This window comes from Schistocerca cancellata, chromosome 1 (genome assembly GCF_023864275.1).
Source record: "Schistocerca cancellata isolate TAMUIC-IGC-003103 chromosome 1, iqSchCanc2.1, whole genome shotgun sequence".
NCBI lineage: Eukaryota > Metazoa > Arthropoda > Insecta > Orthoptera > Acrididae > Schistocerca > Schistocerca cancellata.
Window position 1 is genome coordinate 574,871,084 of NC_064626.1, and position 13,085 is coordinate 574,884,168.

The 13,085-nt window shown below is 35.9% G+C and overlaps 1 protein-coding gene across 2 annotated transcripts in view; it reads right to left on the reverse strand.

Moving 5' to 3' along the window:
• Positions 1-421: 421 nt before the first annotated feature.
• LOC126181890 (serine/threonine-protein kinase 10) overlaps positions 422-13,085 on the reverse strand; it is a 175,393-nt gene continuing 162,729 nt past the window's right edge. The window contains exons 23-24 of one of the 2 annotated variants that reach the window (XM_049924808.1): positions 12,615-12,718; positions 422-2,139 (exon numbers count right to left, since the gene is read on the reverse strand). In XM_049924808.1, coding sequence (XP_049780765.1) covers positions 1,999-2,139; positions 12,615-12,718 — 245 coding nt within the window. In that variant the 3' untranslated portion in view covers positions 422-1,998. Of the gene's footprint in view, positions 2,140-8,000; positions 8,415-12,614; positions 12,719-13,085 lie in introns of those variants that run through there. The other variant, XM_049924807.1, reaches the window with a different exon arrangement.

Consider the following 13,085-nt stretch of genomic DNA (forward strand, 5'->3'; position numbering starts at 1 on the left):
TCGATATGTTCGGCACTACTGCTCTGATTGTAGCCCCTAATGCTCTGCAACAAGGAAAACTAGCAGCTTGTGATCCTTGACCATAGACATCTTATTCCTCCTGAATACAAATTAGTGCATTAAACCCTGTGCCTAGTTTCAGTCACAAAAATGTTTAGTAATATCTTGCAATTTATCTACAAATAAAGTAGGGAAAAGTCTGTAAATGTCTGAAGATGGCCTTGTAATCCGAAAACCGGTTAGCAATAAAAATAATGTTGTAGAACAAAAGCAAACTGGTGCTTTTCATTTATTATTAGGGAAAAGAAATTTTTAATTTATCCCCAAGAAAGGAAGTAATTTATTTTCAGCAAAAAGTTCCTGAATATGTCAAGATATTATCAGGGAAAATTTTTCAATAGGTTTAAGAGAATAAAAAACATTCCTGTAGAATATTTTATTTATGTACTGTGTTACACAATGTGTTCTCTGCATGTAACACAATAACAAATAATTTGTTATTGGCATAATTTGTACACCTAGCTTATTGCGCAGAGGTGAGAGTAAAATATTCCTTTTCAACACAAAATATGCCATTAAAGCTTTTTAATGCCAAAAAATTATAACTAAAACTGGATGTATCTCATTTGCAATATAACATGTTGAATAAACTTTCTTCATAAACAAAATTCTGAAGTTACTTGTTATCAACAGAATAGTGATGTTACTTGAGAGAAAAGATGGGAAGGGAGACTACATTATGATATATCCAAGTTCCTGCTTTCTTGTAAATAATGAATGGAAAAAAAAGTATGATTACTTACAATGCCGAACCGTTTCATACACTCCACTGTAGCTTTCAGTCAACAGAATCAAATTGCACACTAACAATACTGACCTTGTACTTACATATTAGTTTTTAACATACAGTGCAAAAATAGTTCATCTCAATAATAATAAGATACAGAACTATTAAGCATTCCAATTTAACTATTCCAGTTCTGAGCAATGTCTTAAGGAATACTTCTCCAGCTGTATTAACACATTTCCTTTCAGTACAAACCAACTCCACTTCCTTAAAAATTAATTTAAAACTATAAAATATTTCCTTGTCTTTTCTTTTATTTACAAATAATGCATATGCATGCAATAATCTATTTTTACAATTTCACTTTGCAACAGTCTCTTCAATATTCATATACACACATTAGACAAGTGAGATACAAGTTATAACAATGAAGTAAATATAGATCTTTGTAACAAAAAACATATACAACAGTTTCAATCAGGAATACATTACACATGTATTAGCACACAATATAAATACCTGTACAACAGCATTTCAGTATATCTTCTTTTAATAATAAAAAAGCTGTTCACTTTATAAACTACACAACTGGCTTTTTGAGGACTGTCAATGAAGTGTATAAAAGTACTTCATGATTTAAGTGCAATCACATCTGCGCTCAGAAAAACCAGCTCTTTGCTATTCACATATTAATGCCTACACTAATTAAGAACTCTTCAGTTGCAATGCACTTTCAGTGTCCACAATGAGGTTAACAATTTGATTTCAAAGCTAACAGAATGAAATTAAACACGTCTTTTCATCTGTTAGGCTGTGTAATCAATACAATTTCTACATAGATTTCTTGTAAATGCATTCACATATACCAGTGTTCACGCAAACAAGTGTGGAAACACACACACACACACACACACACACACACACACACACACACACACACTATGTACAATGTAAGTGGTTTGAATTGGCTTCACATTTTTGTACACAAGACACCATGCAGCAAAACTTTCATTTTGCTGTCTCCGTGTGGTAAGTTTGTGCTAGAAATAAGACTTCTCAGGAAAGGTGAACGCCTTTTTCTGTATCAACATGAAGATTAGCATGGACTATTGCTTACCCATTTAGAAAGTTATTAGTTCCACTAATTTACAAAGTATACATACACGGACATGGAAACTTGTCTTCACTTTCACTGCAATTCAATTTACATATCAGCCTTCTGAAACAGATGAAAGACTGCTTCGCGTTGAACCAATATTTGAAAGATCTGGAAGATCATTTGGCAGAGAAATGGCAGGTCCATACAGCTGGCACTGTTCTTCAAGCTGCTGTGCAAATTGTTCCTCCAGTCGCTGAAAGCAATCAACACACACTGTGAACATGGCTAATATTTTCAGCATAAATAGGATTGAGGGTATCTGTCCCATTTATAAAGCCTGTATAGTCTCAAATAAAGCACAACTTGTATCACAATAAATATTGAGTGAATTGGAAACCCCTAAAATGGTGTACACATTATCAGTAGTTTCATATACACACTGACGGAAAAAATGGCAACACCAAAAAATTAATGTAGAGTAATGAAATTTTGGGAATATATTTGTCTAGGTAACATATTTAAGTGATTAACATCACAAAACCAAGGTTAATGTAAGCACGATATAAGCCATTGCAAATATGAAATGCTGATACATTAATAGCCTGTGTAACTTCCAGAATGTTGATGCAAGCACCCAAACGTACATGTTTTATGTTGCACAGGTGCCAGATGCCGTTTTGTGGGGGTGGAGTTCCACGCCTTTTGCACTTTGTCTGTCAGGATACTTATGGTTAACGCTGCTTGTGGATGACACTGGAGTTGTCATCTGCTGATGTTCCATATCTGCTCAATTGGAGACAGATCTGGTGACTCAGCAGGCCAAGACAACATGTCGAGACACTGTAGAGCATGTTGGGGTAAAACAGTGGTATGTGGGCGAATGTTAACTTGACGGAAAACACCCCATGGAATGCTGTTCATGAATGGCAGCACAACAGGCTGCATCACCAGACTGGTGTACAGTTTTGCAGTCAGGGTACATGGGATAACAAGAGTACTCCTGCTGCTATAAAAAATTGCACCCCAGACCATAACCACAGCTGTAGGTCCAGTGTGCCTAGCATGCAGACAAGTAGGTTGTAGGCTCTCAAATGGCTTCCTCCTTGCCAACACATGCTCACCATTGGCACTGAGACATAATCAGCTTTCATCAGAACACACAACAGACCTCCACCCTGCCCTCCAATGAGCACTGAAGTCGCAAACGGCAGCGATTTGGCGTCAGTGAAATTCACATTACAAGGAGTCTGTCTCAGAGCTGTCTTTGAAGTAACAGATTTGTAACAGCTTGTTATGTCACATTGGAGCCAACTGCTGCTTGAATTGCTGCTGCAGCTGCATTATGATGTGATAGAGCCATACACCAATTGCAATGGTCTTCCCTCTCGATAGTGCCATGTGACCTTCCAAAGTCCAGTCATCTTGCGACCATACATTCTCGTAACCACCACTGCCAGCAATCATGTACAGTGGCTCCATTCCCACCAAGTTTTTTCTGCAATATCACAGAAGGAACATTCAGCTTCTCATCGCTCTATTACGTGACCACATTCAAACTTGGAGCCGTGTTGATAATGGCATCTTTGTCACTTTAAAGGCGCTCTTGACTAACACTAATTCACTACATTCAATCTCATAGGTAACTAATACCCATGACCATTACAGAGTGTATTTAAAGCAAACCTGATTTACATCCTTATAGTGTCACTCTTGGGTGACCAGCATGAAATCTGAACAGACATCATCTTTAGTTGTAAAAACATGTCCACCAACTTTCATTTTGTCGTACAACTCCTTTTTGGTATTGTGATATTTTTCTCGTCAGTATATCTCTTATTTAATATTACTCTGCAAAACTCTCACTTAAATAAATCATCAGAATCATTTCAGATGTTAAACAATAGTTACTTAGCTAAAATTTGAACTTTGGTTTTATTCTCTGCATCTCCTATATTAGGCCAGGGTGTATACATGGACAAGGAAATAAAATTCCCGGATTTCCTTGTTGAAAATACACTTTCTCCCGGGTGAAAATGCTGTTTTTCCGTGATAAGTGACAGTATACTTTTCCTCGGCATTGTAAAACTTATCAATCCTTTGAATGTTTATGGTTTTATACACCGACGTAGAATTTCTGAGCACTTTAGAAAACTAAACTCGGGGAGGGGGCGACACGTCTTCGAAAGATCTTTAATGTGCAGCAGCATGTACGCTGCTTATTTTCGTGTTACAGAGGTATAAATTCGAAATCCACTAAACAATGCATGTTACTTTACGAAGCATAGAAATCGAGATTGTGACGCAATTTGTAAGCCAGTCATAGCTCATGTCACGTGATCTCGCCAGCTGATGACAGCATAGTACACATGATGCAGTCAGCCAATAGCAAGATCATTCTTAAGAAGTGCAAACACACAAAAACACACAAATACAAAAAGTTAATGGTTTAAATTAATGTACATAGTGCTGCTACAAGAAAAACAAAGTTTTCACATATAATGTTGATCTTTTTTGCGGGTGTTACACTTTAATATACATCACACAAACGTGTCAGTAAAATTTTTAATAACAACGTAAATGTCTGACCTTTTGGGCTCGAAATTCTTCTAGATGCTCGTTGATTTTTAAAATGAATCAAATGCTCTGTGATTTAATAAATTCATCGTACATTCTTGCACACAGTTTATCTTGCGTAAAAGGAAATTTACTTTGAAAGTATCGCTTTTCAAACCATCATTAGCAATGTCTTCCCGACCTGTTAGAAATAGGTTCGTTTCAGCAGTTGCCAGAGAGCACCAGGTAACAGGCATCACTGCGCTTACGCAGCTATGATGACGCAGAAAGCCCGTGCATGTTTGTACGTGTAGAACATTAAAAGATCTTGCATTATGTAATAAAAGAAACAAGACATCAGAGGATACTTCAAGAGCATCGGAATTTCGTGAACCATACAAAAATGCATAATTCGGCTTGAAGTGCACATTCGTATAAACAGAATCGGATGCACATTTTCTTGAGTACCAGTACGGTATTATCTCATGTTTTGTTCTTTATTATGGCGTAATGCCACATGAGCTAGAAGATGGAAAACATACACTTGAAATGCACAGTTGAAACAAACCAACAGTGTGAAATTAAACACTTCGTTTCAAATAAATTGACTACCTCGGAGCAAAAGATTAATAAAAGCCTAATCTCTTTAGCAAACCGACGAAAATAACTTCATGGTTCTGCAAGGCGATTAATGCTTGACTGTCAGAAAGGTGGAATTAAATCCTGAAACTAATAACATATTTTAGCCTTCTGTAATTATGCGAACGTATTTTAATTCATTTGATAGCTCCCGACCACAGAAATCCGTTTTGTTTTCATTTAATGTGAGAGCAATAAATGAAGAGGAAACAGCAAAATCACTAAACGTAAACACGGGTCATGTGGAGACTACCCACCTCAACTCAGACTGCTCTGTGCATCAGCCCCAGATCTACGATATTTCCGAACGGCGGCAATACTAGATAATGGCACCCAGCCACACCTCTGTAGCCAGAAGTGGGAGAAGGTAGTAGTCATACACGACCCAACTGCGCACGCGCATGAGCCTGCCCGCAACTGCTCAAACAAATCTAATATAAAAAGCTGCCACGTCACGCTCATTGGAGGCAATTTGTTGTTAGGAAGCATTGTAGTCTTCCTAAAGCCTTTGACACAATTTGCTTTTGGCAGACGCTTGTATGAGCACTGTATTTTATTGTTGTATATGGCGTATTTCCTTTTTTGTTTTTTTTTTTTCTGTCATGTTTTGTTGCTGCAGCATTATTCTGCATTTGCGGGATACAGTAATATCCTTTGTTAGAGTATTGGTCCTTACCAGTCAAAATCACAAAAATTTAACTGAAAACTAAAACAATGAAAAATACCCGGAATTCAAAAAAATTCCTGGATGACAAAAATTCCCAGGTTTTTCCCGGAACTCCCGGTTGTCCCAGGTCGTATACACCCTGTAGGCGAACTGTGGACTATAATTAATAGTATTGTACAAATGAGAAAGTGTTATCTTTCATCCTTGAACATCAGAAATTCTGATAAGGTCCTGACATGACTTTTGTTGATCATTGAGTTATTCTGAAAGGTCATAACTCGGATAGTAACACTCTGCCAACCATACTAGCCAGTTATGCTCTACTGACTGCAGCGTCAGCCGGTCAAAACTTGTCACCTACTGTTATTAACTTCAACACTACTCATTTCCTGTGTTGGGAGTGGTCATACTAAGCACCACACATTATTATCCACATTGAAAAAAAATAAATGAGATACTGGCAATACTAAGGAATTTGTCAGTCATTACATTACGTAATTGTTTTTCAGCCATCCACAGTGACAAGTTTCATCAAAACTGACCAATGCAGTGGCAGAGGACAAACAGTCTGATAATGTCTTGTGTAAAGCTGGAAGGGTCGAATGTGGAGCTCTTTGATGCTTCACTAAAAGCAGTATGTAGAAGGAACCACTGAAGATGTGTGAATTGAAATTGGCCATACCTTGAAGGCTAACACCATAAGGCTACACATCAGTTCATGAAGACACATTTCAAGGTTGAAAAAAAGTTGTACACTGATAGTCTGTGACAAATAAATCCTTAGTAACAAGAGGAACATCATTCCTTTTCTTAACAGACCTCATATTGGCAAAGCTTTAATACCTGTTAGTTTCTTTCCAGTATTCTTCCACGTACCTGGTAAGAACAATTTTCTCCATTTAATCTCTTTTTCAGGAGAGTGGACAGCAGGTAGATAAGGGAAAATGAATAGGGATGTATAATGAGAATAAATGGAAGATGAGGTTAATTCAACCAACACCAACAGATTAAAGAAAATACACCCTTCAGCCTTTTATGTGAATGTTTACACACCATTAATTGATTAAAATGCTCAAAATAATGACAAGAAAGGCTCAAAGAATACATATGGTTAGGCAGTGAATCTTCCTATGACCACATTAGTTGCAATACAACAATTTTACACAGGTGTTAAGGAATAACAAATATAATTATTCTGATTAGTTAATTACCAAGGGAATCAGTGTGATCAGCAAAATGTCTGATTCTTTTACTCCATTGCAAAGAGATGCTGAACACCCCAAAGCTGTGTTGGATAACACACAGAAATCAGAGCGAGCACAAGGTTTCCTAATGAATAGCCATCTCTTACCTTTTAATCATCAAGGTGTGTTCTGATCAGTGTTACACAAATTTTACAAAATGTTTTGTAAATGCCTACTAAAAAAAAATTAATAGTGATTCCATTATACCACTGGAGAGCTCATGAAAAACTTAAGAATTGAACAGTATTGGATAATTGAATCATCAGAAATCTTTAACATTCGTTTCCCCAAAATAAACTTCGTTCATAGTTCAAATTAGAAACAAATAATTCAATGCAGACTAACACAAACTACGACCAAATAAGCTAGATGATACTAACTTGCTCCAGAATATTTACAGTATCAAATAGATTAAAATCTTTGGCAGCAATGCAATAATGTTTGGCAAGTCTGAATGAGGTAAGTGATGAAATTTAAAAATGTACCAACAGAGCTTACACTTCAGCACCAGCTATGGTGCTTGACAGCTGTAAAAATCCAGAAGTAACATTGATAAACTTCTTACATGTCTTTAATTTATCACTCAATAAAGCAAAATAAATGTGAGACAAATTATTGAAAGATAAACAGGTTAATAGGAAGAAAGTAACTGGCACAAAAAATGTCTTAGCCATAACAAGGACTTAAAATGTTCTAAAAATATATATTTCATCACAAATATGGCACCTACAATATTACATGTTCTATGGAAGCTGACTATGCCAACAGCAAAAATATTGGAGAAAGCATATTTCAACAGGTCTTCTTGTCTACAGTAGCAGACTAATTACATGCTCTTGACTATGACATATATATACAGAGGAAGTGAAAACTGATGAATAATTATTTGACATCACTATGTCAAATAAACACTCACAAACTATGAAACTGAAAAAAAAAAAAAAAAATACAAACTGCAGAATACAATGGGGTGAAAATTGAATTTTAAGCACAATAAAGCACATAGCAACGCCCCCCCCCCCCCCCTCCCACCAACACACACAAACAACATGCACATACAAGGTAGTTTAAAAAGCAAAGGATAGAAGACACAAACAAGAAGGGAATTACACCTACATATGAGAAGCATTAACACACATTACATGATAAAAAGCGTAATTTGGGTATAATTTGAGATATGTTACTGAACTATATTTTGTGAAGCTGTGGGGTGCTAGCACTTAAAGATCGTAGAGATGCTGATGATGATCTACTAAGCATTGGGAACAAACGTGGAAGCAAAAAAGGGGATGATGGTGCAGACACAGGATCTTTTTGGTCAAAGGTTGGTAAGGAAATAGGTGATAAGAGGGTGGTTGTGTTGCTGGTTGCACCGTACTTCAGCTCATGCTCGGCCATCGCATTAGCAAATTCTTGCTCCAGTTTCTATAACATGCAAGTACAAACACAAAACTTCAGTTGGTAATCTCACCACTGAGAAGAAAGAAAGTTCATGCAAGTTTATGTCTGGACAGGATGTTGTAAACTATGGAACATACCTACATTTACTACTTACTAACACTCTACAATCATTTTACATAAGTTATTTTGTATTTAGACAGAGCAACTGATACATTAAAAAATTAGTACTAGTACAATAGTTGTCTAGCAAGAGATCCCTCTAGTACAGGTCAACAAGGCAGTCAATATATGTAAGACAGAATACAGAGCTTAATAATATTTATGAATTTTAGTTTATGTGAATAAGGAAAACTTAGAATAAATATACATGTAAACATGCTTTCAGCAACTGATCACCAGGGCATGCTTTGGTCAATTATTAACAATTTATACAAGAAACATTAAAGGAAGGGCAATATCTATCTCCAGATTTAGAACTCAGTTGCCATTTGGATATGTTATTTCAATGTGACAACAGGAATAATACACTTGCTGATAAGACGTAAGAAGACTCCCTTTAATAAGGAAACCAATTCTTTGATATTTGTATTGATACTGTTTTTGGTACATTTTTCTCTCTTTTGTTGCTTGTTTACTGACTATATATTATCTCATTACGAATTAACCTAGATTCTGAAGTCCAACTGGAGAAACACTGCGACAGGTTGTCTAGCAGTTCACTGAACCATTTACAAGTTAACATATTGAGTAATATGAAATTGTCACTACAGTTAAAAGTTTAAAATTTTTTCTTCTCTTTCTAAGTTCTGTCTGTCTATAAAATATTGTCTTCTTAGGGCGGAAACATACACTATGTCAATAAGCTCCTGTAGATCTTACAAATATGGAAAGATGAGTGAAAATGTGAATAAATGACTGAAGGAAAAATGTTAGGTTTCTCAACATTAAAAAAGCCGAAGCTACAGTTATGTAACAATATTTTTTGTTCAGAATATAACATTCTGTTAAGTGTACTGTTATATTGTACAAGCAAATAACACAGAATACAAAGATCATCATTTACATAATGATCATGTTTGAATAATGTGTTTTATTACAAAACTCATAAAATTAAACATTTATCTCCAACATTTTCGCCTCCTCTGTCAATAGACTGTTGTATGTGTCTCTTCCACAGTTCGAAGCAATGTTATGGTTCAGTGTCTGCCAACGACAATGACAAAGCTGCCGCTTTCCAGTGCATTAGATGGCATTTAGTTTCCAGGTTGTAGTGAAATTCCTATGTTTCATTAACTACATGAGCATCTTGCAGCAACTGCAAGTTTTTAGCTATAATTTGATGATATCAGTGGATATTTTTTTCTCAGCTGACAATGCGAGGTAGTGATCACTCAGGTTTTCTCATTGTCACTGATTAATGGGGTGCTTTGGGTGTTCAGCAACGTTCTTATTTCCATTTTATGGACAATACGTCAACACCCAATTCAGTAATCATCTTCAACAATACGTCAACACCCAATTCAGTAATCATCTTCAGGTGAGTTGTTCTGTTACGTGAACTCGCTGCTTGGACTCACACCAAGCGTTAGTGTATATGAGTGTATGATCATATGAGACACACGAAACACTCTCCAACTTCAACAAAAATGCAGTACTCTCAATACCAAAGAATGAAGGAATTAACAAACGTCAGCGTCACCAAACCATCAGTTACATAAAGTATGGTTACAAATATTAACACCAATATAGTAACTATGCCTAATCTCAATTTCGGCATCCAGGGGTACCTATGATGTACTGCACTCAGAAATAGGAGGTTAGCGTTTTATACTGCACACAAATCATTCGTGGTTGGGACAAGCTCAGTTAAACTAAATGAAAAATGAAACCAGCAAATTTTTTGGACATGCATTGAATAGAATATGTGTACCTAGTGTCACATATTAGTCACTCGTGTGTGATATTCGGTTTAGGTTATTTTGCAAAATTTGGTGTTGTTTATTTTGTCAAATTCAATGTTTTTTTTGTCAAAGTTTGTAGTTTTCTGCCAAATTCCATACTTTTTTTTGGTAATTTTGTTGCTATTTTTGTCATCATACTGAAGTTTGTTATATGGGAAATTAGTTGACAGTTTAAGATTATACACAAACATTAGCCTTGAGAAGATTAGAAGTCAAAAGACATTTTTAACGTTCAGTAACTATCAGCTACACACACTAGTAAACTGCTGTCCTCAGATTTATAAAATTTTTATATTGCAAAAATAAAAATTTCACAATCTTATAAAAACTGCCGATTTCATGTTATTTCACCAAAACTACTAATTTTCATAGTTGTTTTAATGAAATTTTATTTGTGCTATGTGCGACGAAGTACATCTTTGATGCAATTTTGTTTCTTAGTGTTATGCACCATTTTTTCTTCCCCAATGTTAGAGAGTTTCTAAGAGCACCTACAATTTTTGAACATATTAAAAAACCACTATGGCTTGAAACCCAGTTTTCATATTCTCTATAAAACCTGTTTTTTATTGCAAGTTTGATAGAGGTACACATTTTAGTGTAAAACAGCATAGTTTCCAAATGGGTAAAATAACACTTTCAGAAAATATTGTGTTGGGAAGAAGTGGTTCATTGTTCATGTTAGTACCCAATCTAAAAGCATTATAGCACGATTCAAAGTATTAAAATACACTCTGCAGATAATATTTAGTACTGTAAAGGAGAAATCAGTATCTGCATTAGCTGATGGATCAGATTGTACATATTATTGATGTAGTAAAATAGGAGAGCTGGCATTTTGTTTGCATCACGTCAAACAATGGCCAAATATAATTTGGTTTCCAACACGTACAGCAGTTGAGTTGTAGAAGAAGCGGGTAATTGCTCGTCAGTTTATGTTATTAATAGGCAACAAGTCGTGGGCTGCACTTAAATGTAACTTCTAGGTTATGAATGTATTTTACTAACAATACTCCATCTCCAATCACAACACTTACATTTTCTAATTACTATGCAATGCACTTCAGAGCTGTAACTTCAGTTATAAGGACTGTACAGACATTATGGTTGTTGCATCTGCTTGAGTTTTGCACCTAACAGTAACAAAATAGCTGTGCGATTGCTACGAGATGGCATAATTAAATTTTTTGTGCAGAGTAGTGAAAATGATACCACCCACAAAACTAAATTACAAATACTCCTACTCCCCTCTCCCTTTATAAACATGTGTCTTCTGTGAAAAGTATTCACTGTATACATGCCATAAACATGACTTGGTGGCTCGCAGTAAAGTGCCAGACTAGGGATCCGAAGGTCTCGGGGTCGATCCCTGGTTAGTCACTTTCTCTGTCACTTACAATTTCCTTCACCTCTGATGGTGCTAGTTAATAAGAAAATGACCAAGTTGTACCTCGATTCAGAGATTAAGTCCATGTTAAACTATACATCCCCTATAACTACCTAGCTAAGTCAATTTAGAAGTCACTGCCAATAGGACCATGCTTAGTAAAGCACTGAAGTGTTCAAACCAGTTACCTAGTTGATGACAGCTTTACTTGTCAGAAATATGAAACAAGGTTTTTTATTTTGTTCCAACTTATTTATACTTATTTCTGAGCAATTTTTGATAATTATGTCAACAGTGGTTTGTGCTGCCTGTGGAACTTATCTACCACAAACAAGAAAATTAATGGCAACTGCTTTCTAACTTCACAGGTTTTCTACTGGATCAGCCAACCACAGTGCTAACACAATGGTAAATTAAAATACAAACTGGAAAATGTAGCCTGACAACCAATCAGCAGGAGGAGAGCAAGTAAACAACAAACAGAATTATGGATATTATGATCATGAATGTTATACACATATTCCTGTCTGAAACAGAAAGACTTGAGCATGTACACTTGGTGGCTTGTGCACAGAAACTTAACATATGCATCACTCTGCATTGTTATGAGAACTGTATTGCCTCTGTGTGTAATGTGTGTATGCCTGTTGTGTGCATCAGGTGGAAAGTGTCAAAAGGAATTCAGTAGTACCTCGTCCTCCTCCACTTTTCAATTATCACAACAATGGAGTACCTTCTTGCAAGCCAAGAAGAGCATACTAAAATAAATCATACCTGTGCAATGATCAGTATCTGCAAAAACCAGCAGAAATAGCTATCTATAAACAAAGATAAGAATAATATACAAGAGATGCCACAGGACAAAATTTTAATTACCCTCTTTCGTGGTTGCAGTTGACCTTTCCATTCTTTCAGTTCACGACTATGACCTTCTTCCTGTTCTTTCAATTTCATTGTCTCATGCTCCATCAACATTTTACCTGTTCACAGAAAAATATTAACATCTAGATTAATATGACATAAAGACATTCATTCATTTATTTGAATATTGGTTTCACCCACTGATTTCATAAATAACTGACTGAAATAGTAATTAACAGCAATATGTGGTACTAATGTTCGAAAGAGGTGGCGGCTTACGCTAAGTTTACATAATTATGTTCTTACAAATAACACACACATACACACAAAATAAAGTGAGTTTGTGTGTGTGTGTGTGTGTGTGTGTGTGTGTGTGTGTGTGTGTGAGTGTGTGTGTGTGTACAAAGCAGAAGCACTGACTGATTTCTGACATGGACTTCACCATGGCCATGTACAATGAATAATTTCAGCATTTGCTTGGTTGAG